This window comes from Microtus ochrogaster, unplaced genomic scaffold, assembly GCF_000317375.1.
Source record: "Microtus ochrogaster isolate Prairie Vole_2 unplaced genomic scaffold, MicOch1.0 UNK26, whole genome shotgun sequence".
Classification (NCBI taxonomy): domain Eukaryota; kingdom Metazoa; phylum Chordata; class Mammalia; order Rodentia; family Cricetidae; genus Microtus; species Microtus ochrogaster.
In genome coordinates this window covers 4,265,174-4,285,302 of record NW_004949124.1, presented here as the reverse complement: position 1 = coordinate 4,285,302, position 20,129 = coordinate 4,265,174, and the positions used below count along the sequence as shown (strand labels likewise).

At 49.8% G+C, this 20,129-nt stretch overlaps 1 protein-coding gene across 1 annotated transcript in view; it reads left to right on the top strand.

Moving 5' to 3' along the window:
- Positions 1–719: 719 nt before the first annotated feature.
- Plb1 (phospholipase B1) overlaps positions 720–20,129 on the top strand; it is a 52,681-nt gene continuing 33,271 nt past the window's right edge. The window contains exons 1-19 of the mRNA XM_013354056.1: positions 720–795; positions 2,829–2,894; positions 3,162–3,262; positions 5,558–5,639; positions 5,969–6,073; positions 6,175–6,270; positions 6,622–6,693; positions 7,315–7,353; positions 7,784–7,844; positions 8,677–8,735; positions 9,666–9,739; positions 13,708–13,751; positions 14,263–14,371; positions 15,226–15,277; positions 15,653–15,733; positions 16,230–16,295; positions 17,054–17,154; positions 19,017–19,098; positions 19,796–19,900. Of these exons, the coding sequence (XP_013209510.1) occupies positions 3,183–3,262; positions 5,558–5,639; positions 5,969–6,073; positions 6,175–6,270; positions 6,622–6,693; positions 7,315–7,353; positions 7,784–7,844; positions 8,677–8,735; positions 9,666–9,739; positions 13,708–13,751; positions 14,263–14,371; positions 15,226–15,277; positions 15,653–15,733; positions 16,230–16,295; positions 17,054–17,154; positions 19,017–19,098; positions 19,796–19,900 (1,308 nt within the window). The 5' untranslated portion in view covers positions 720–795; positions 2,829–2,894; positions 3,162–3,182. The remainder of the gene's footprint in view (positions 796–2,828; positions 2,895–3,161; positions 3,263–5,557; positions 5,640–5,968; positions 6,074–6,174; positions 6,271–6,621; positions 6,694–7,314; positions 7,354–7,783; positions 7,845–8,676; positions 8,736–9,665; positions 9,740–13,707; positions 13,752–14,262; positions 14,372–15,225; positions 15,278–15,652; positions 15,734–16,229; positions 16,296–17,053; positions 17,155–19,016; positions 19,099–19,795; positions 19,901–20,129) is intronic.

Here is a 20,129-nt window from a genome sequence, read left to right as displayed (position 1 = left end):
GCTGTGAGTGCCGCAGGCACCTTTGGGCCGTGGTATGTGGAGTGTATGTGCCCACATGCCGTCAAACACGTCTCTAGCTCTCTAGCAGGAGGGTGGAGTCTAAAGGAGGCAAACTCTCCCGGTCATGTTCTGGAACCGCCGTGTTGCTCTGACCAGCTACTAGCTGGGACTTTTCTTTCTTCCTTCCTTTTTTCCTTCCTTCCTTTCTTTTCTTTTTTTCTGTTTTGGTCTTTCAAGACAGGGTTTCCCTATGTAGCTCTGGCTGTCATGAAAACTCTATAGACCAGGCTGCCCTCAAACTCAGAGATCCACCTGCCTCTGCATCCTTAGTGCTGGGACTAAAGGCATGACCCACTATGCTCAGCCCTAGCTGGAATTTTCACAGGTGCCTTAACTTTAAGTTATCTGAGTTAAGAATGTTTCTTCTTAATGGAAGATGGTCTGTCTTCTGTGAAGCCAGTTGAAAACCCCAGAGTTTTAGAAGATTTAGAGCAACCTTCCCTTCCCAGGGCCAGGACCTATTTTCCTGTCTCCCACCTACTTCCTTGCCATGCTGAAGACTGAGAGCAAAACTCAGGGAGCTCCTGCTACTAGGGCAGTCGAAAACAGACCTACATCCTACTGTGCGAACAAAAAGTCTGAACTCTGCTGCATGGCGGAGCTGCCCCTTTGAGAGTTTCCAACTGGACCCTGTTTGTTTTCTATTCATTTCAGACAATAGACTTTGAGAATGACTGGAAGATAATCACTGTCTTCATAGGAGGCAATGACCTCTGTGCTTCTTGCAATGACCTGGTAAGTCCCCGGCCCCGACCCTTGGGAAGGATTTCTGTAGTTGGCCACTGCCTCCTAGAACAGCATAGCTAGGTAAGGACTCCGTTCATGGCTTGGCATGGATCCAGTGAGGATTCATTAACGCTGAGACCCAGAGGACGTTCACCTGGAAGACTGAGGGAGCCTGCAAGAAAAGCTTTTGTTGTTTGGGAAACTCTTACTTGTTTTCATAGCTAATTATGGGCCCTCCACAGCACTTCCAGCCTTGCCAATGCCACCTCTGTCCGTCTCTAGAGAAAGTGTTTTCCCACAGAGGTGATAAGGCAAGGTTCAGGTCTGTGCCTCTTGGGGCTGAGGAAACCCACAACGGAGGCTGTTGATCTTTGGTTGCCATGTAATCCAGAAAGCCCCCTTCAGGAGACCCCTTAGACCATACCATACCACCTGTGAGTCTCACACCCACACCTGTGCCCAGTGGTGAACAGTGGCAAATGAGATACAAACTCTGCCCTTGGGGTCTCCCTGAGCCAGGGGCCAGAAACCAGCAACTCTTCATACCACAAGAGACATCACCGTGGGGTTCTGACGATATGTAAGAGAGTCCACAACCAAAGTAGGCTTGGTGTATGGAGAACAGAAAGGTTCTCGGCACATACTGCAGGAGACCTGCAGCTGGGATGCAGAGGTGCAGCCTGGGTTAGGGAGTCAGGGACCTGAGGTAGCAGGAGGGGATGACCTGCTCCTTACAATGCCCTTTCCTGGCGTCAGAGTCACCAAGGGCTAGGAACTTTAAAGCTGAGGTTTAAGGGACCCCTCAGGAGCACCAACAGGCTGCTGGGGACAGGTAAGGCTTGGATCTTGGTACCCCTCCCAACTTCCTCCCAGGGATCACAGCTTTACCCTGTTGTAAAGTGGGGTTCTCAGATTTCATCCAGAAAAGGGGTTTCACTTCCTTGCTCTGAAAATGAGCTTAGAGAGATGGCCCAGCCAGTAAAATGTCATCATGCAAGCATGAAGGCCTGAGGTTGAATCTCTAACACCCACAGAAGAAATTAACTGTGTCTGTGGACACCTGTAACCCCGGTGTGCTCGTGTCTGTGCACGCCTGTAACCCCGGTGTACCCGGGTTCATGCATGCCTGTAACCCCGGTGTGCCCAGGTCCGTGCACGCCTGTAACCCTGGTGTGCCCGGGTCCGTGCACGCCTGTAACCCCCATGTGCCCAGGTCCATGCACGCCTGTAACCCCGGTGTACCCGGTTCTGTGCACGCCTGTAACCCCGGTGTGCTCTTGTCTGTGCACGCCTGTAACCCCGGTGTGCCCGGGTCTGTGCACGCCTGTAACCCTGGTGCTCGAGACAGACAAAGGTATTCCTGGGGCTTGCTAGCCTACCAGTCTAGTGAAGGTCCAGATTCAGTTGAAGACCCTGTCCCAAAAGACAAGGTAGAGCCACTGAGGAAAATACCTGATGCCAGCCTCTGGCCTGTGTATGTATATACATGGATGCCCACCTGTATACATTCATTCTATCCCCCACACACACACAATTCTAAAACCACAGATATAAAAATCAAAGTGTATTTATGTTTTGGGGCTCCACAAGCCCTTCTTTCCCCTGTCTGCATCCTTGAGGCAAAGCTTAGATGTGACCTATGCGACAGCCTAGGCTCTCTCTGTGACCACACAAGAAGAGGACAGACAGTAGAACCAGAGAGTATTTTACGTTGCAGAGCCGAGGTCAGCATCTGCCCCAACACCCCCATTTCTGAGGGGTTCAGAGAAGAGACATGGTGTAGCTAAGGCTCTACCCCTAATCACTACTAAATCAATTCCAAGTTTCCCCTGGCTCTGGGCAAAAGAAAGGACCCTTTCCTGAGAGCCATGGTGAGCTCAAGCGTTGTAGCGAGGGCCCCCAAAGACAAACCCTGTGTTTCAATTTTGCCAACTCTGACTGAAATACAGAAAGAGGAGAAGCCAGAATAAGACACAATCTTGCTTAGTAGGGAGGAGATGGGGTGACTCATGGGCCTCAGGAGATTCTCCCTCTGCTTGCAGGATCACTATTCTCCCCAAAACTTCACAGACAACATCAAGGCGGCCTTGGACATTCTCCATGCAGAGGTACGGAGCTTAAACCACCTGGGCCCTCTGAGTAGCTCCATCATAGCTGTCACCTGTGGCTTCAGAGAAGCCTAGACACAGCTCTGGCTTCATTCTGAGACCTCCTTGGTCAAGCCTTTGTGCACTTGGCTCCTTGGAGAGGAGATATGAAAGAGAAGGGAGCTGGGTGGGGCCGGGAAGAAGCCACATGATCTGAGCTCCACCCCGCCCCCATGTAAGCAGCTGACCTACTGTGTTGACGTGGTGACTGATTCTGTGTTTCTGCAGGTTCCCCGGGCCTTTGTGAACATGGTGAAGGTGCTTGAGATCATCGGCCTGAGGGACCTCTACAAAGAAACTAAAGTCAGCTGCCCGCGGCTTATCCTCAGGTCCGCTGGATGCTTCTCCCCTGTTCCGAAACGGTTGTGGGGCTTAGCATATTCTTTAGAAAATTCCAGGGTAGAGTGTGGGGGTTGTTAGAACCACCCTACATTTTAACCTCACGGGGAGCATCTCAGGATATTTGTTTTAATCAGTATCAGGCCTCAAACAATCTCTCTGAGGAAGCACATGTGGCATCTCTTCCTGTTTCTGTTGCCATGGCAGCCTCAGGAAGGGAAAAGAGGTTGCTAGGAATGGGGTCAGGTCATAGGTAAGACTTGGGGAGCACTCAGCCCACTACTAAGACCCATCTCACAGAATAGCCAGAGCGTAGTGACCACCTCCCAGAAGCCTCCCCCCAGGACAGTGTTTCTGACTGGCATATATGTGCTCCCAGATAGAACAGACACAGCTGTAGTCACCCCTTAGAAGAGAAAGAAGGGAGATCAGAATCCACAGGGTTCCGAGAACATCTCCTTCTTCAGAAGGATGCTTCTAAGAGGCTCTCTTCAGCCTCCAGAACCACCCAAAGATGGCTTCTCTCTTGCTCCGTTATAAGTGCATGCTTTGGAAGGAAGCTGTTCTTCTAACTGAAGTGTGACCATTTCCCACAGATTCTGCCCTGAAAGCCTCCTCTGCACCCTTTGGCCAGGTCACAGGGGCTGTGCAAACCTCCCTCCCCTGCCCTCAAGCTCTGTCCCGACCATGGCCCTGAGCATACCACGTGGTCATTAGTCACCGCCTTGTGGTGCATTGTCCCCCACAGCCTGTGAGCACTGAGTCACAGCCGGCACGGGGGAGGGGCTCAGGAGCCGTTTGCTGAATAACTGAATGAATAATTCACAAGGGCCAGCCTTGTTCTTGGAAATTCAGGGGGCATACTGACTGATCCCTGGAGAACTCTGCCAACTGTTCCCTAGGGGAGTACGGGTAGACAGCACAGGTTCCCTGGAGAAGGCTTCAGGGTGCCACGGAGCAGAAACAGGCTGCCTGCCAGTGCGGTGTCTATTAGCACAGCTGGTGTCGGGAGCGCTATTTTCAGCTGCTGATTCATCCAAGGCTCCCACTTTCTCTACTCACTGGGACATGCGGGGATTCAGAACTTATATTCTCTCCTCGCCAGAGCAGTGTCCCCCAAAGCCCCCCACTACCAATCGCTGTAAAGATTTGCAGGCCGCCAAAACTCAACGTTCGGAAAAGGCATTGGCCAAGCCCGTTTGGAGAGGACACTGTCAGTGTTGACAAAATCAAGGGCTTCCTTGTCTTGTGACCACATCCTGCACCTCTCTCTGCTGTTCTGTCTCAGTGGCCAGGCTTCCTCTGTGGTGCAACATCTATGCTGAACCACCCCGACTAGTATTATCTTATCCCCCAGGTGAAAAGTCCAGATTTTCTGGGTGGTAAGCCAGAGGGTAGCTGCAGACGGACAGAGGCAGATTAGTTCAGAGACCGAGCTAAAAGTTCCTGCTGCACTTGCCTCAGCTGGGTGACCTTGAGAACGTTACTTAACCTTGGTCGCCTCTCTATTCCACCCCCTTGGTAAACTCAGGACCGCGATTGTACTAGGGAAGTCCGCTACCACTGAACTATACCCCTAGCCCTTTTTACACTTATTTATTTGTTTGTTTGTTTCTTAATTTTTAGACAACATCCTGCCTATCCCAGGCTGGCTTCAAGCTTTCTCTACAGCTGAGAGAGAACAACAGCCTTAAACTTCTGATTCTCCTGCCTCCACCTCCCAGAGTGCTAGGATTACAGGCAGGGACCATCACACCCAGTTTGGTGTGTCTTATGCATGCTAGACAGGGACTCTACCAACTGTGCCACATCCCACACCCCACTTTTCTTTTCTCGTTGAGAACAGTATCTTGTTAAGTTGCCCAGACTGTCTTCAAACTCGTGGTCATCTTCCTCAGCCTCTGAAATCACTAGGGTGGCGAGCCTGTAAAACAAGGTCAATAATGATTTCTGGAACGGCTGGGAGATTTAAACATATTAATGCATGGCGCTTGGCACCGTGACCATGCAGTGCGTATGAGCCGTTATTGCTGTGGTCACTGTTGCTGTTTAGGAGGAGCTGTGTCTCTCTGCATATCTTCACACAACCATCAGGTGACTCGGTTCTGTAAGACCTCTCCTCCAGACCTCAGGGAGAAGCGTCTGTTTCCAAGAGCAAGTCTGCTGTGGCTTGCTTTGACCCAGACTTGAGATTCCTGATGCCTTCAACTGAAAAAGAAATACATCGAAGCCCAATGGCTCATTCAGGATGATGACCCTGGGCATCTTTTTGACTTTGTTGGCAGGTCTCTGTGTCCTTGTGTCCTGAAGTTTGATGATAACTCAACAGAATTTGCCGCCCTGGTTGAAAGGAACAGGCAGTATCAGGTAAGCCGGAGGAGGGTTCTGCCCCTGCATGGGGTTCTGGGAGGTCTGTGCCAGGCAGAGTTATTGATGCTAAGTAGCTTGTTGACTGAGTGAATGGTGACAAGGACTGTGCCAATAGGAGCACATTCGAGGGCGCTAGGGCCACAGGGCAGCTTCTTTGAAGCTACAGAATGAGGTCAGAGAGCACGCTTCATGGGATCCCATTTTCCCCATTGCCTCTCTGACGAAGGAATTCAAGTGTTGGTTGAAAGTGGCCGGTAAGACACGAGACAGGTTTCATTTGTGTTTCTCCAGCTGTTCCAACCCCTGTCTCTTGTCTCCTCTGGCAGGAAGGAACTGAACAGCTGATCGAGAGTGGACGATACGACACCAGGGATGATTTCACTGTGGTTCTCCAGCCGTTCCTTGAAAATGTGGCTGTGCCAAGGACCCCGGTAAGGAAATGATGCGTTGAGGGTGAGGGGAGCCCCCAGAGGGTGTGCGGCCGCATTTTCTGCCATCTGTAACTGCTCCTCCCTTTCTGCCTGGTGACTAGGAGGGCTTGCCTGACAACTCCTACTTTGCCCCTGACTGTTTCCACTTTAACGTCAAGACTCACGCCCGTGCAGCCGTTGCTCTCTGGAAGAACATGGTAAGAACTATGGTGTAAGAATTCTCTCTCCCATCCGGGCGGTGGGGGTGCACGCCTTTAATCCCTGCACTCTGGAGGCAGAGGCAGGCAGATCTCTGCAAGTTAGAGGCCAGCCTGATCTACAAGAGCTGGTTCCAGGACAGGCTCCAAAGCTACAGCAAAACCCTGTCTCGAAAAACCAAACCAAACCAAACCAAACCAAAACAAAACAAAACAAAACAAAACAAAACAAAACAAAACAAAAAAGAATCCTCCTTCTGAGTCCAGCTGCCTGCATCTCCCCCTCCCCACCTCTGCATCTTGACCAGTCCACCCGGTCCACATTCCCCATCTTCTTGTTTCTTTATTTAGCTGGAACCTGTTGGCCATAAGACGAGAGAAGAGAATTTTGAAATCAAGCTCCCTATCATGTGTCCGAACCAGGTAGAGTGGGCTGATGGGCAACACCCTCTGACTATAGAGACAAGAGAGTAGAGAAGGGTGGGGGGTTAAAACGGAAGGAGGAGCTAAGAAAGCAGATCTTAACCAGCGGGGGAAACAGAATAGGACCCCAGTTTCTACTCACACATTGTCAGATTCTTGGAGTTTTATAGCCTTAGCTCTCAGCCCTGTGACTTCCTCTGGGTCCCCCAAAAGGGGCTCATGCTTCTCACTGGGGACTACTAGACCAGGGCTTACATGGGAAGGAAATTGGAAGAGGAGGGATCTGCTTTTTCTTGCTTAAGCAGAAAGGATCCCAGACTGCTGTGGGGCAAAGTGCCGGGTGGCAAGGCAGCCTGTTGGGAAGGGGCAGGATGGAGAAACAAGACCCGGCACCTTAGCCAAGAGGACACACACATTCCTGGTAGCTACTTAAGGGCTCATTCTGAGTCTCGGGGCTGGGTTCAGGTTGTAGAAAAGGCCCTGGTGCATCCTGGGTGGGAGCATATGGTGGCCAGCCTTTCTGGAAGGGTCTTAGCCCTAACTGTGGCCCTGGGCAGGTTAGGGAAGGACATGTGTAGGCTGACATGAATCCTGCCATGCTTCACTCCCCTTTTCCCACAGACCTTGCCGTTTCTGAGCACCTACAAGAACAGCAACCAGGTATCTACCTAAGTCCTCCTTTGGTTCAGCAGGCCATGGCGTGGACAGTTCCTGCTGATGCTTCCTGTCGAAAGCACAAGGACGGCTCGTCCCCTTCAGAAAATGATCTCTATGCCCACACCTTCCAGTGGGGAGGAGAGCAGAATAAACTCCAGTCCAGTCAAATCGTAGCCCCTCTAAGCCAGAGGAAAGCTAGCTGCCCCTCTCACAATGGGCAGAGGGCAGAGGATGGGGTGGGTCATTTTGGATGGCCTGGAGAAAACAGAGATCAGAGTCAGATGAACAGACCCCAAGCTGGTTGATATTCAGAATTATCTAGGGTACCTTTTCCAGGTTTTTCAAGACTGCTGAGTGAACCCGATGCCTGTCTGACTTCTCTGCCCACAACCCCCTTTATCTTAAGATTCAGGGATTGGTTCTTTGCATTTAGGGTTATGGAACCTGGACGTTGTGTGAGGACAGAGCCCCTTCGGCCTCACCACCAACCTCAGGTAAGCTCCTGGGATCCCCAGGATCCAAGACCCCTCCACAAAGGCTGTCATACCAGTGAGCCATCTCTAAGACTCCATACGGTAACCACACAACACAGTTCTGACCAGTGTTTTCTAGCCCAGGTAGGCTTTAGCCAGCTCTGGCCTTTGGCAATACCATGCCTGGTAAGCCCCAGTGCCTTCTGGGCCAGGAGCTGTTTCCCATCCTGCTCTCAAGATCTAAGCAGGGCTACACAGCAGACATGGGAGCTTGCCCATGGTTGGTCCAGCCCTGCAGGGTGGTGAAGTCCAGATGCGGATGAGGCCAGGGAGTCCCATTAAATGAATAGCTCTGTGGAAATGTGTCCTCAAACTCTGCCTACAGGTCTAGAAAGTTCTCTGGGCTCTTCAGAAAGGACTTGAGAGTAGGGAAAGTCTGGCATGAATATTTCCTGGATTCTTGTGGAAATCTAGAACCCAGTTCTAAATAGGCTACCTATGGGCCAGCATCTGTCTGGTTGGGCGCTTAGGCCACCCTGACTTCTCACATGGTGACTGGCACTAACGTGGACTCCTGCCTCACCTTCCCCTCCATCCTTCATGGTGCCTTGCGTCCTCCCTTTTCTCTCTTCCTCCCATTTCTCTATCTTCTAGCTTGATGAAAGTCTAAGAATTGTTTATCTCTTATAAAAAAGTGCTGTTATGAAACTTCTGCCAACAGAGTTTGGGCCCCCCAGCTCTACGTGCTCTGAACGCCCATGGAATCTTGTTTGGGGCATTGGCATGAAGCAGAAGCCCTAGACGGTGCCTGCAGCTCCCTTCCCAGACTCAAGCGTGTCCGCTTATTTTTCAGTGCATGCCCTGAGACCTGCAGACATCCAAGTGGTGGCAGCTCTGGGAGACTCTCTGACCGTAAGGACTTTTGAGCCCCCGGGGGAGGGGGTGCGAGATAGGGGTGAGCGTAGGCAATGGGTGTGGTGGGGCCTTCCAAGTCCTTGCCCTCCTACATCTAAAACCTGCACTCCCACCTTCTACAATCTCTCTCCCTTCTGCCCCGGCTCTCTCTGTCCAGGAGAATGGCAACAATTCTATTTTTGCAACTGCTTTATCGAGTAGGTGTGCAGGGGAAAAAAATCTTTTTCAGGAATGAACTGAATATTCTCAGTTGGCAGAGGTTTTGAACACCCAACACCACATTTTGACATATGCAAAAATATGTCATTTTGACTCAAAATTCTCCTAACGATGCCTGTGTGGGTGCTACTCTCCCTCCCTTTTGAGCAACCCAGACCCCCCATCTGTTTCCTCTGCATCAACACAGAAGGCAGCTTTATCATCGGTGATGAAATAGGCTGTGCTCCTCACTTTCAGCGCTGGGCTGAGCCGCCATCCCAGGGCACCACCTTCTGGCAGCACAGCTGGGGCTTTAGAAATGCCTTCCTGGAATTTGTAAAGGAAAAAGAAGAGAAATGAGAGGGACTCTGTTGGAAATCCCTCCTCACAGCGGCTCCCACCTAAGCGCTTTGCCCATGTCCATAAAGACCTGTGGTATTACTTGGTAATATTATCGGCATTAGTCCCATTTGTAAGCACTTGAGAATTTTCCAGTCTTTAAAAACTGTGATCCCAATTGGGCCCAAACCTCTCCTGTGGAAAGGCATGCCACAGTGAAAGAAGCCGTAGCTGGGAAGGAGGTTCTCAGACTGGTCCCCTCACTCCCAATCTTCAGACCATTCTTGCTTCCACGAGTGCACTGGAGGCCGTGCCTTCAGAACCCGTGTTCACAGTCCCCCACTTCTCTCCGACTTACTGGTTTTCTTGTGGAATTTGATGTTCTCAAAGGCTGGCAATGGGATCCGCTCCCAAGAAGAAAACCTCTCGGATCTTGACACACAGTATCGAGGACTGTCATATAGGTAATGTTAACCTTTGACCTCCTCTTCCCCAGGGCTTAGTCTGCTTGTTGTTTTGTTACCTTCTTAGCTTTGTGGATTTGTTTTGTTTCCTTGTCAGGGTCTCCGGGAATTTGGGTTGGCCTTGAACTATTTATGTAAGGGGAGGGTGACCCTGGGCTTCTAGCCCTCCTGTCTCTACCTCCTAGCTGCTGGGATTGCCTGCGTGCACTGGCTGGGATGTAGGTTTAGCTCCTATAAATGCACAAATCTCAAAGAGCAAGGACCAGGTCTAGAAGAGGCTTTCAGAGGAACAGCTGTATCTCTGCAAACTGTGAACACTGACTGAACAGAGAATATAATTTTGCTGTTAATGGTCCTTTTATCTTTAAATTATGCAGAAAAAGTAAGCCAAGGTTCTTACCAAACTCCTGGGTCAGCAAATTCATCACGAAATGTGCCAGAAAAGCACCAAATCCTTGAGTCTCCACCTGCTCGTTTGCATATCTGTGTTCGTATGTTGACGCTCCTATGTTGGTCTTCATGTATGTATTCATGTCGTTTGTAGTCACCCTCTGCTTGTTTGTATATGTACACATCTCTACAGAAAACTGCCAAGACCCAATACTCGCTTCTGGAGGCAGCAATGGTGGCAAGTTGTAATCAGTGGGCATTTCTGAGCAGCTCCTGTGTGCTGGCACAGGAGTAGAGCTGGCTGGCTGGCTGGCCGAGAAGTCTGTGTGTCAGCTGGCTGCTCACTTGGCTAGTGTTTAGAAATAAAAACTTCCTGGACGCCATGGGATGGGAAGAGAGAGCAGGAATAACCCTGCCAGCAAGGATGGAAGACTTCCCAGAGAAACTGGTACCCACATTCTGTCTTTAGACAAAGTGAAGGGGTGAGAAGGGCACCCCAGATACAAACATAGAGAGGAGTCAGGCTTGGGGTGCCACATGAGCAACTGAGTGTCTGTTGTGTGACGTTTCTTTCCTTCCTAATAAAGTCTGAGGTTTTGCATGCTTTGGAGTGATTAGCACGCAGTTAAGAACTTATCTAGGGAAATGCGACCACAGCCTGCCACAAGAGGGCAGAGCACTAAAGAGCAGCTGGCTGCCCAGAAGCACGCTTGCTTCTTCCTTTTTCGGGATGCATTCATTTCATGCATCCTCCCTAAGAAAGTGGTAGGGGACAAGGTGGGGTGAGCAGAGCCAAGGAAAGCCCCAGAAAGACTCATTTGCCAAGGTAAGAGAGAGGCAGGATCACAGCCGGTAGCCACCCACCGAGAAGTTCCAAAGCACCCTCAGCATGAAGGAGACTGCCTCTCCACTCAGAGCCCCCACATTACCACAGCCAGATCAGTGTGTCTAAGGGACTACCTGGAACAAGACAAAACCTCCGCTACTCAGCACTCTCCTGAAAGTTGCTGAAGTCCTGAGGGGAAAGGAAAGGGCAGCAGAGAGAGCTGCGGGAAAGGCCTGGAGGAGGCAGTGATATCGTCATTGTGTGAGGATACTGTACACAAGTGTCCTCTCCAGAGGAGCACCCCTTGGGAGCGGAAGTGACTGGCACAGCCTCACAGGTAGTGAGATAGTGGGTCTCCCAGTCTAGGTACATAAGGCCTCCTGCGAAGAGATTTCTTGCACAGCCACGCAAATGTTCAGCCACTTTCTGTTCTTTCCCAGGAATGAAATGCCTGAACTTTCTAGTTATAACCCCAATGGCTCATGGTCAATGAGTGTTGTCACTTTAAAAACCCTGGATTTACCTTAAATATCCCGAATATCTTCCCCCGAGTACACCTGTGTTGAGGACAGAAGTTTGAGGTTAGCGGCTGAGTGACATTGGTAGACAACTAGACAGGTGTCTCGGGGTTGCTCCATGAGTATTAACTGTCCGAGAGGTAAGGTCCTTTGTGCTGGGGGTAAAACATTACCTGCTGTTTCCTTCCTGTACACTCTGGCATAGTAAGGACTCCGGGAAGTGGTGCAGCTAAGGCCTCTCTTTCTGTTTGTTTTGGTGTTTCCTTTAATACTAGAATAATTTTTCTTTGAAATATCTGTTAGCCCCAGGGGAAATGTCCATGAAGTAGACTGATAAGAGAGAAACAATTTTCTGGAGCCCACTCCACTAGGAATACTAGGCAATGCAGTGATTCCAGGAAATCAAGAAAGCACCTTGGGCCTTTTCCTCCAAGGACACAGTAGGAAAAGTGGGCCTTATATAGACAGGGGAGAAGGGGCCCTAGGGCTCTTTGGGGATGGGTGGTTGTGAATAGGTTGTAAAGAGGTTTCCAAGGTCCCTTGGCCCATGAGACTGTGCACCTATGGATGTCCTTGTCAGCTTATCAGTGGGTCGATCTGAGTGCTGTCTTTAGAGTGAGTGTATCTCTCTCTTTGGTAGAAAGGCATTGGCTTGTTTGGGACTATTCTGTGGACCAAAATAAAATACACTTAACCAAAGCAAAACGCATCTCCTTGTTTTTGTTTCCATGAGGACTTCAATCCCACACACATTTCTAAACATCTCCTGTACCTTTCTGCACGCTGGATGACAACAGATGAAGTCTAGCCATTGGGCCCATGTGTCACAGACTACATTTCCTCAGGAGTCCAGTGTAGACCAGATGTTTGGCATCAGTGTCTCCTTTCATGTTTGGGTAGTTCTGATCAAAATGGTGACTTAAATGCTTTGACTTTTCTGTGTTTATTTCTGTACTTGTCTTTTCTCCTCTTGGACATTCCATCCTAAAATGGCACTAGGAATACCTTTTGGTCTTGTTCTGCCTCCATCCCCCTCCTCCTCTTTTTTAAGTACCTAGGTACCTTTAAGAAATGAAAGTGGGAAGGTACATAATCTATGTATGTGTTTGTATATGTTTTCTGTTTATTGAGGGAAATGTACAGAAGACAACAGATGGGACAGTACATAGATTCCTGATTTCCTTCCAAGTGTAAAATGCTTCGGTTTGGTGACTCTGGCTCAGAGAAGAAAGGATTCAGAGCAACATCTTCATGTAGAGCTAGAAAAATACAGAGTAGAAAACAAAACAAAACAAAAACCCAACCACTAGGCCAGGCCCAAACATGTGATGAGCCATGAGGGAGAAAATGAAGTGATGTGGAGGGACTTTAGCTTAGCGACTTTAATTTATGGCCATCTTTGAGAAGTCTCAACCAGTGGAGTCGCTTCTAAGTGTGTATTCTCAGACTCCCCTGGCCTGGAGTAACATGCTGGGACTAAGCAAATGGGCACAGAAGAAAAGCAGTAAATACCAAATATCTGAACATCTAAATTTTTTTTTTTGTTTTATTCTTGTTTTGAGACAGGGTTTCTCTGTCTAACAGTTCTAGATGTTCTGGAACTTGCTTTGTAAACCAGGCTGGACTCGAACTCACAGAGATTCACTTGCCTCTGCCTCCTGAGGGCTAGGATTAAAGGCAGGCACCACCACATCCAGCTAAAGGTTTCTTTTTAAGATAGGCATACGTATCTCCCCCCCCCTTTTTTTTAAGCATGTGGAAGGAAATGACCTCTTATACAGTGTTTTGAGGTTGGGCCAGATAAAATGAGATGGGGCATTGAAAGGCAGCAAGCTCCCATCCTCTGAATCTTCCATTGGAATCTACTTGATACTGGGCAGAAAAAGCTTATCTGTGCTTCTCAAGGTTTCCAGCTCCAGCTGGGTTTTAGTTACCCTTAGTCTCTGTCACATGAAAATGTCCACAGCTACCTCCTGAGCCTGGGACAGGAGAAAGAGCCATGGCCTACATCCAGTGCATGCTGGGCACACAGTGTCCTCAGAAAAGTGTTCCCCAACAAAGTGGGTGAGGAACATTCTTTTACCTTCAGATCCTAGATTAAGGGAAAAATAGTTCACAGGTGAATCTAGAATGTTCTTAGGACCCCTCTCTAAGAACAGTTGAGGATTGCTCTTTGGTAAAGTTTGTATACTGACTTGGGTTCTTTCCTTTCCTGCCTTGCTCACGCCCTACAGCGCTGGTGGGGATGCCTCCCTGGAGAATGTGACCACCTTGCCTAGTAAGTAAATTCTAGGGGCTTGGGTCGGACTGCTCAAGAAAAGAATAGCACATCCTTGGGGACTAGCCCTGACGCGGGAGAGGAGGCCCCCATAGTCAGCCTGACAGGGTAGAAAGGACATCAGATACCTACAGATCTGAGTTTAATTCCTGCTCTTTCTATGCTCTTGTGAGGTGACCTAGAGCAAACCACCAAATGCCCTAGGCCTTGAGCTTTTTTGGCTTGGTCCAAGAAATACTGAGACAAATCTATAGGGGCCTTCACTGTACTGCAAGTTGGGCAGAGAAAAGTGATGTGAGAAACTTCTGGCCTTACCTCACGTCATCGCCTCATTCCGACTAAAAGAGGCCCTAGTTTCTGTCAGGCATATGTGCAACCCACTTCCTGGCCCCAGGAAGTGTGAAAATTATGGTGCAGCCGGTGGTGAGCCCCTAGGACCCTTTGTAGTGAAGAATACACCCTGGTCTTCTATCTTGAGTTCTGTGCCTCAACTCTGCCTTTTCTCCTACAGATATCCTTCGGGAGTTTAATGAAAACCTCACAGGCTATGCAGTAGGCACCGGTGACGCCAATTCTGCGAGCGCATTCCTTAACCAGGCTGTGCCTAGGGCGAAAGCTGAGTATGACATTTGGGGGGCTGCAGAGAGGGGAACGGGGGCATGCAGTCAGTCAGTCCCTCAGAGATCCCTATAGAGGTCTACAAGGGGCACTTCACCCTTCTGCAGCAATGATTTTGAGAGCGCTCTTTCCTGTCCCCGCCCCCATGACCAAAGTTAACACGTGGAGTTTAGAGTAGCCTTGGACATGGGAAGGACTCATGTCTCTAAGTTGCCTACTCCTTGATTAGGCCTTTAGACATCTTGACGTCTAAGAGTTGAACTGACAAAGCAGTATTGCCAGTTTTTGAGGCTCACTCTGACATAATGCCACTAGAGAAATCTCCTGTCCCGAGAGTTGCACAAGTAACACTTACCCTTTATGATCAGGGAAGGCTTACTGCATCCAAGTAAAGCTCTCCAGCCTGAGGGGAGCCCTCTGGACAAGTCTCTTGTCTCTCTAGTCCTGGAATAGAGCTAACAAAAAAAAAAAAAAAAAAAAACCAGACTGGAAATGTCCAGGGGTTTGCTGAGGCAGAGCTCCCTAACTTCCTGGGATGGTCTCTCAAGGAGGCACTAATTCTTCTAGAGACCCCAGAAGCCTTGAGTTCCTGCTTCTCATGGTTCTTGGCCCACCTACTGTTCCAGCCCACACCTTTACTTGGTGGGCGTGCCCCCAACACCTGTTTTCTGGGCTCTACAATAGCAGTAGCCTGTGACATACAATTCCAGTCTCCTTCCCAAGGAGACCATCATGCTCAGGCTTCTACCCGCAGCTCATGTAGTGTTGGGAAAGCCTGGAGTGTGCAGGCCCTGTCGGGTAGGAGGACAGATATGGACACTCTTCCCCAACAGAAGGACTGACTTTCTCTCCTCAGGAACCTTGTGAGCCAAGTCCAGACTCTGGTTGAGAAGATGAAGAATGACCACGTGAGTCAGATTCATGGTTACTGATAAATGTTAGTTGTCTAGCCCACTAAAGTTTTCTCCAAATGAAGTGGTCTGTTGTGAAAAGCAGTGAGTGCCCTTTTGCTAGAAGCATTCGAAAGAGGTAGGAAAGGCCCCTTGTCTGAGACCTTCTAGAGGATATTTTACCAGGGTGTAGGGGGGGGGGCAAATTGACCTTGAAGGTTCCTCCTGGTGCTAAGATTCTGGTCTATAAATAAAGCCTTTAAAATGCCACCAGCTCCAAGGTTCTGCTTGTATTGTTTCAAGTGGACAAGGAAGTCACAAGGGACTGACTGGATTTCCTAGAGCTGTGAGGGTTTGTCAGAAACCATGAGCATTTTCCTCCATTCTATGTAGAGAGTGAACTTCCTCCAAGACTGGAAGGTCATCACAGTCATGATCGGGGCCAGTGACTTGTGTGACTTCTGCATGGACACGGTAATCAGAGAGGGTTTGGGCCTGATCCTGACCTTGAACATTTGGCTTTGGAGATCGAGGTCCCTACAACTCACCCCAGGGGGCATCTAGCTCCAACCACATTGCCCACGTGTACACATAACTCACACATGCATTCATGCATGCATGCTCCTTACGGTCGACTTTGTGGTGACTGACACCACATGCATGTCCCAGGGTGGTGAGGGGCCAGGTAACACATGAATGGTGGCTGATTTTACAGTTCTTGAAAGAGAAGAAACTATAGATCCCAAAGCATTTCGGAAGAGTCTTCTCCATTTTCCACTCTAGTCAATGGTTCTGATCTTCTAGGCGGCTGTCAGGCATTCAGCTCAGATTCTAACATGCTAATATGCTCACGGGTGGTGGGGGAGAGTAACGAGTCCTTGGGGCTGGACCCAGAAGGGAAGCCCGCACCTGGCCCTCTACCCTCTCATTGGAACCAACCCCTCCCTTGCCCTTGCCTTTCTCTTTCCAGAATCGGTACTCCGCAGCCAACTTTTCTGACCATCTCCGCAATGCCTTGGACATCCTGCATAGGGAGGTGGGTAAGGGCTTCGGTAACTTGGTTACAGCTCTAGAATGGTGGAGGAGAGGAGAGGAAGGATGGAACCAGCCAGGGGCATGAGCTCTGTCCCTGTCCAGAGGCTCCAGTCTTCTTCCCAAGTCAGCTGCCTTCTATTTGGAAGACGCCCCAGAGATCTCAGGTATCAAGAAAGGAAGGCACTGGGCACTAATGTCCCTCTCCAAGACATTCCTTAGTCTTAGCAGCTGGCCGGTGCCCAGGCTTGGCATTGCGTTTTGAACACAGAGTGTGTCTTAAGTAAGCCTCTTTATATATATCCAGCCTCACTCCTTTCACCCCACTGCAACCTGTGGGCAGCCACACACTGCCGGGGAAATAGCATTCCAACCCCCAGATGGTCTGCTGGGTAACTGAGTCCCCATGTCTACTCAGAAGAAGTTGACCTGAGTCAAGCTGGCAGAAATTGATCAGGAGCCAATGGCCTGGCAACAAGTTGCCAAACACGCCATGTTTTGGGTCACTAGATGATGGCTGAACGGAGCTGAGCTCTTAGCATGTATTGTCCTTCCTAGAGGTACCATCTATGCTGTGGTTGTGCAGGGCACCCCCCACTGCCCGCTGGTAGAGACTTGTGTCATGCTTGGGCTGCAACCCTCTGTGAAGTAGTCCGGTACAGACTCATCTCTTGACCCCAGGCATGAGCTGAGCTCGAAGTCTAAAGGGAGCCTCTGTCCAAACCCCGGGAGCCCTTGTCTCACCTGCAGCCTTCTCTTTAGGTACCCAGAGCCCTGGTCAACCTTGTGGACTTCATGAACCCCAGTGTCATACGGCAAGTGTTCCTGAAGAATCCAGACAAGTGCCCAGTACATCAGGCCAGGTAGGCGGGCAATTGTCATCTCATCCAAGAGATCTGCTAAGGCTTGATCTGGCCTGCCCATTTAGCAGTGACTTCCCAGAGGCTCAGCAGCTTAGTTCTTCCTGTCTATAAACAAGGACTTGTGCTAGCCTCATTCTCTTCTGGGAGGTCAAGAGCTTTGATCCTGTTCCTATCCCAGGTGCCAGGCAGGAACTTCTGCCTATGATAGCAAGAACCGTAGGGGCTACTATCCCAGAGACTGAGGAGCCCAAACTGGAAAGAGAAACACAGAATGGTATTTCTGGGTGGCTAAACTACAGTGGAGATCAAGAGACAGAACACTCAGCCCAGGCACCTTGTCAGAAGAGGGGAGCTGGGGGGAGGGAAAAAGACTGTTTTGCTTCTGTACCTGGGTGGTGGGTACGCAGGTGTGTGATTCTTTATTCTCCACACCTCTTCCATGCACCTATTCACTTAACAAATCTCAAAGGGCTGGAGAGATGGCTCCGCGTTAAGGACACTGGCTGCTCTACCAGAGGTCCTGGGTTCAGTTCCCAGCAACCGCATGGTGGCTCCCAACCATCTATAATGAGATCTGGTGCCCTCTTCTGGCCTGCAGGCAGAACACTGTATACATAATATATAAAAAGAATCTTTAAATAAAAAAAAAACACACAGAATTTACTGTGCCCCAGGCAGTGTCTTGAAGGCTTTATACAGATGGTCTTGACTTGGAATTCTGACCTTTAGTATGGTGCAAAAGCCGTGTGCACTCAAGAGAGAACATACTCAGAATACAGTCTTTTCCTGGACTGGGAATTTGTAGTCCCATGCTCTCAAGTGACTTTGGAAGCCCCCAAGAAAAGCCTTCCACCCCAAGGGGAAACAGTCAGATCACTGTGGTGTATGGGCTGCTATGATACACTGTTTCGTAGGTAAGTATAGCAAATGATTTATTTTTCCTTTTTTCATTTTTGAGGACGTGGTGCACATGTGTGTATGCATGTTTGTATGGGGGAGCACACACGTGTGTGTGCACATGTTTGTGGATGCCTGTGAAGGCCTCAAGTTGATGCCAGGACTCATCCTTGACTGCTCTTCCACCTTATTCGAGGAAGCAGGGTGTCTCAGTCAAGCCCAGAGCTCACTGATAGGGCAAGACTCGCTAGCTGGCTTGCTCTAGGGATCCTGTCTCCACCTCCCTCGGGGGTACTTACTGGTGGACTGCTACGCCCACCTGGCATTTCAGGGGAGTCTGGGACTCCAAACTCTGGTCCTCCCACTTGCACAGCAATGCACTTAAACCACGGGGCCCTCTCCCCAGCCCAGAAAATGAATTTTAACAGACAGTCTTATAAAGTTACCATGAGCTTATATTGGAATGTGACTGCCATCGTATGTCAAAGGTCATCTTTAACTTTCCTCTTTATGTTAAGTGCATGTGATTGAAACTAACTCATAATCAAAGGAAGGCATTGGGATAGCACTAGAGGAGGGGGTCTCAGAACATGAGTATCAGAGTCCTGGTGGGCCTGCTCCAATCCCAGGATGCATTGCCATTTTATTTTTTAATTAAACATTGCATTCTCGTTGCCTGAGTTCATTTACTGGATAGACTGTGCCAGGCCTGGCCTCTGAAGTCCAATTCTGGAGCTTGCTAAAGTAGATTCATTCAAACTGCAGACCCACCCACCCCACACCAGTCGCTTTCTCTAGGGCCTAGGACAGGTGCCTTAGAACCTTCCGGCACTTGTGCTACCAAACCAGGGCTTGACTTGACAAGACAGAGCGAGCCTTGCTACCCCACTCAGCTCTGGGTGGCCAGAAGCAGTCCCTGAATGGAGCTTCATCTATGGCTCTTCTTGCCTCCCCCTTTTATACAGTGTTCTGTGCAACTGTGTTCTGAGTCCGGGGGAGAATTCCCAGGAGCTGGGGACTCTGAAGGCCTTCTCCCAGTCCTACCAGGTAAGGTAGAGGAGAGCCCCCTTTCCATGTCTTCCTCCTCTGCCCTTCCCATGACAGCCCAGAGCCCCCACCAGGCAGGGAGGCATGAAGAAAATAGAACAAGACATCAGCCATCCTGGGCCCCTCCCTCTGCCCCACCTGACTGAGGGTCTGTTTCCTTGGTTAGAAAAGCCCCAGTAGCATCCAGGTGACATTAGTGTGGCCTAAGCAACTTTGGGGTGGGGATGTGAAACCTCCTTCTTAGTCAGTAGGCCTGGGGTATCCCATGAAGCCACACTGGAGACCAGCTTCTCCCCATTTTCCTGGACTCCACACTCACACACAGTCCCCACAGACAGACCATAAGAAAAGGGATTATAGGCTAGTAGCCTGACGAGCACTGGAATGTCTTCTCTGGTTTTTATTTGTGTGTTTTCTTTCTTTCTTTCTTTTTTTCTTTTTTTTTTCCCCTTGTGGGACTTTCTGCCAGCCCTTTAGAGATGGCATGTTTAAAAAAACAAACCAACCAAAAACAAACAAACAAAAAACTAAAACAATATGCCCATTTCCAAACTCTTTGGAACGGTATTTGCCATCAGGCTGAGTGAGCAACCTTGTCTAAAGGGTCTGGAGACAGGGACGGGGACAGAGATGCTGTGTGCCACTTGTCCTTTCCCACCCCTGTGCTAATGGCTGTTGTTTGCATGTGTGTTTCCAGAATAGCATGCGGCAGCTGGTTGAGTCAGGCCGCTACGATACCCGGGAGGACTTCTCGGTGGTGCTGCAGCCGTTTTTCCGCAATGCCAAACTCCCCATCCTCGAGGTATGCTCCCCCCCCATCTTGAGCTCGAGCGGGAGAACTGCTCAGGGCATCTGGCAAGAAAGCCAGTCATCCAGGCAGGGATGCACGAGACTGGGACGGATGCAGAGAACCCTGCAGATGCTCCGCTAGCAGGCACACCTGAACACAGGCATTCTGCATCCCACAGATAAGGTTGCCACAGCTGCCTCTGGGGATACCGTGAACCCCACAGAACAGCAGTGAACAGACG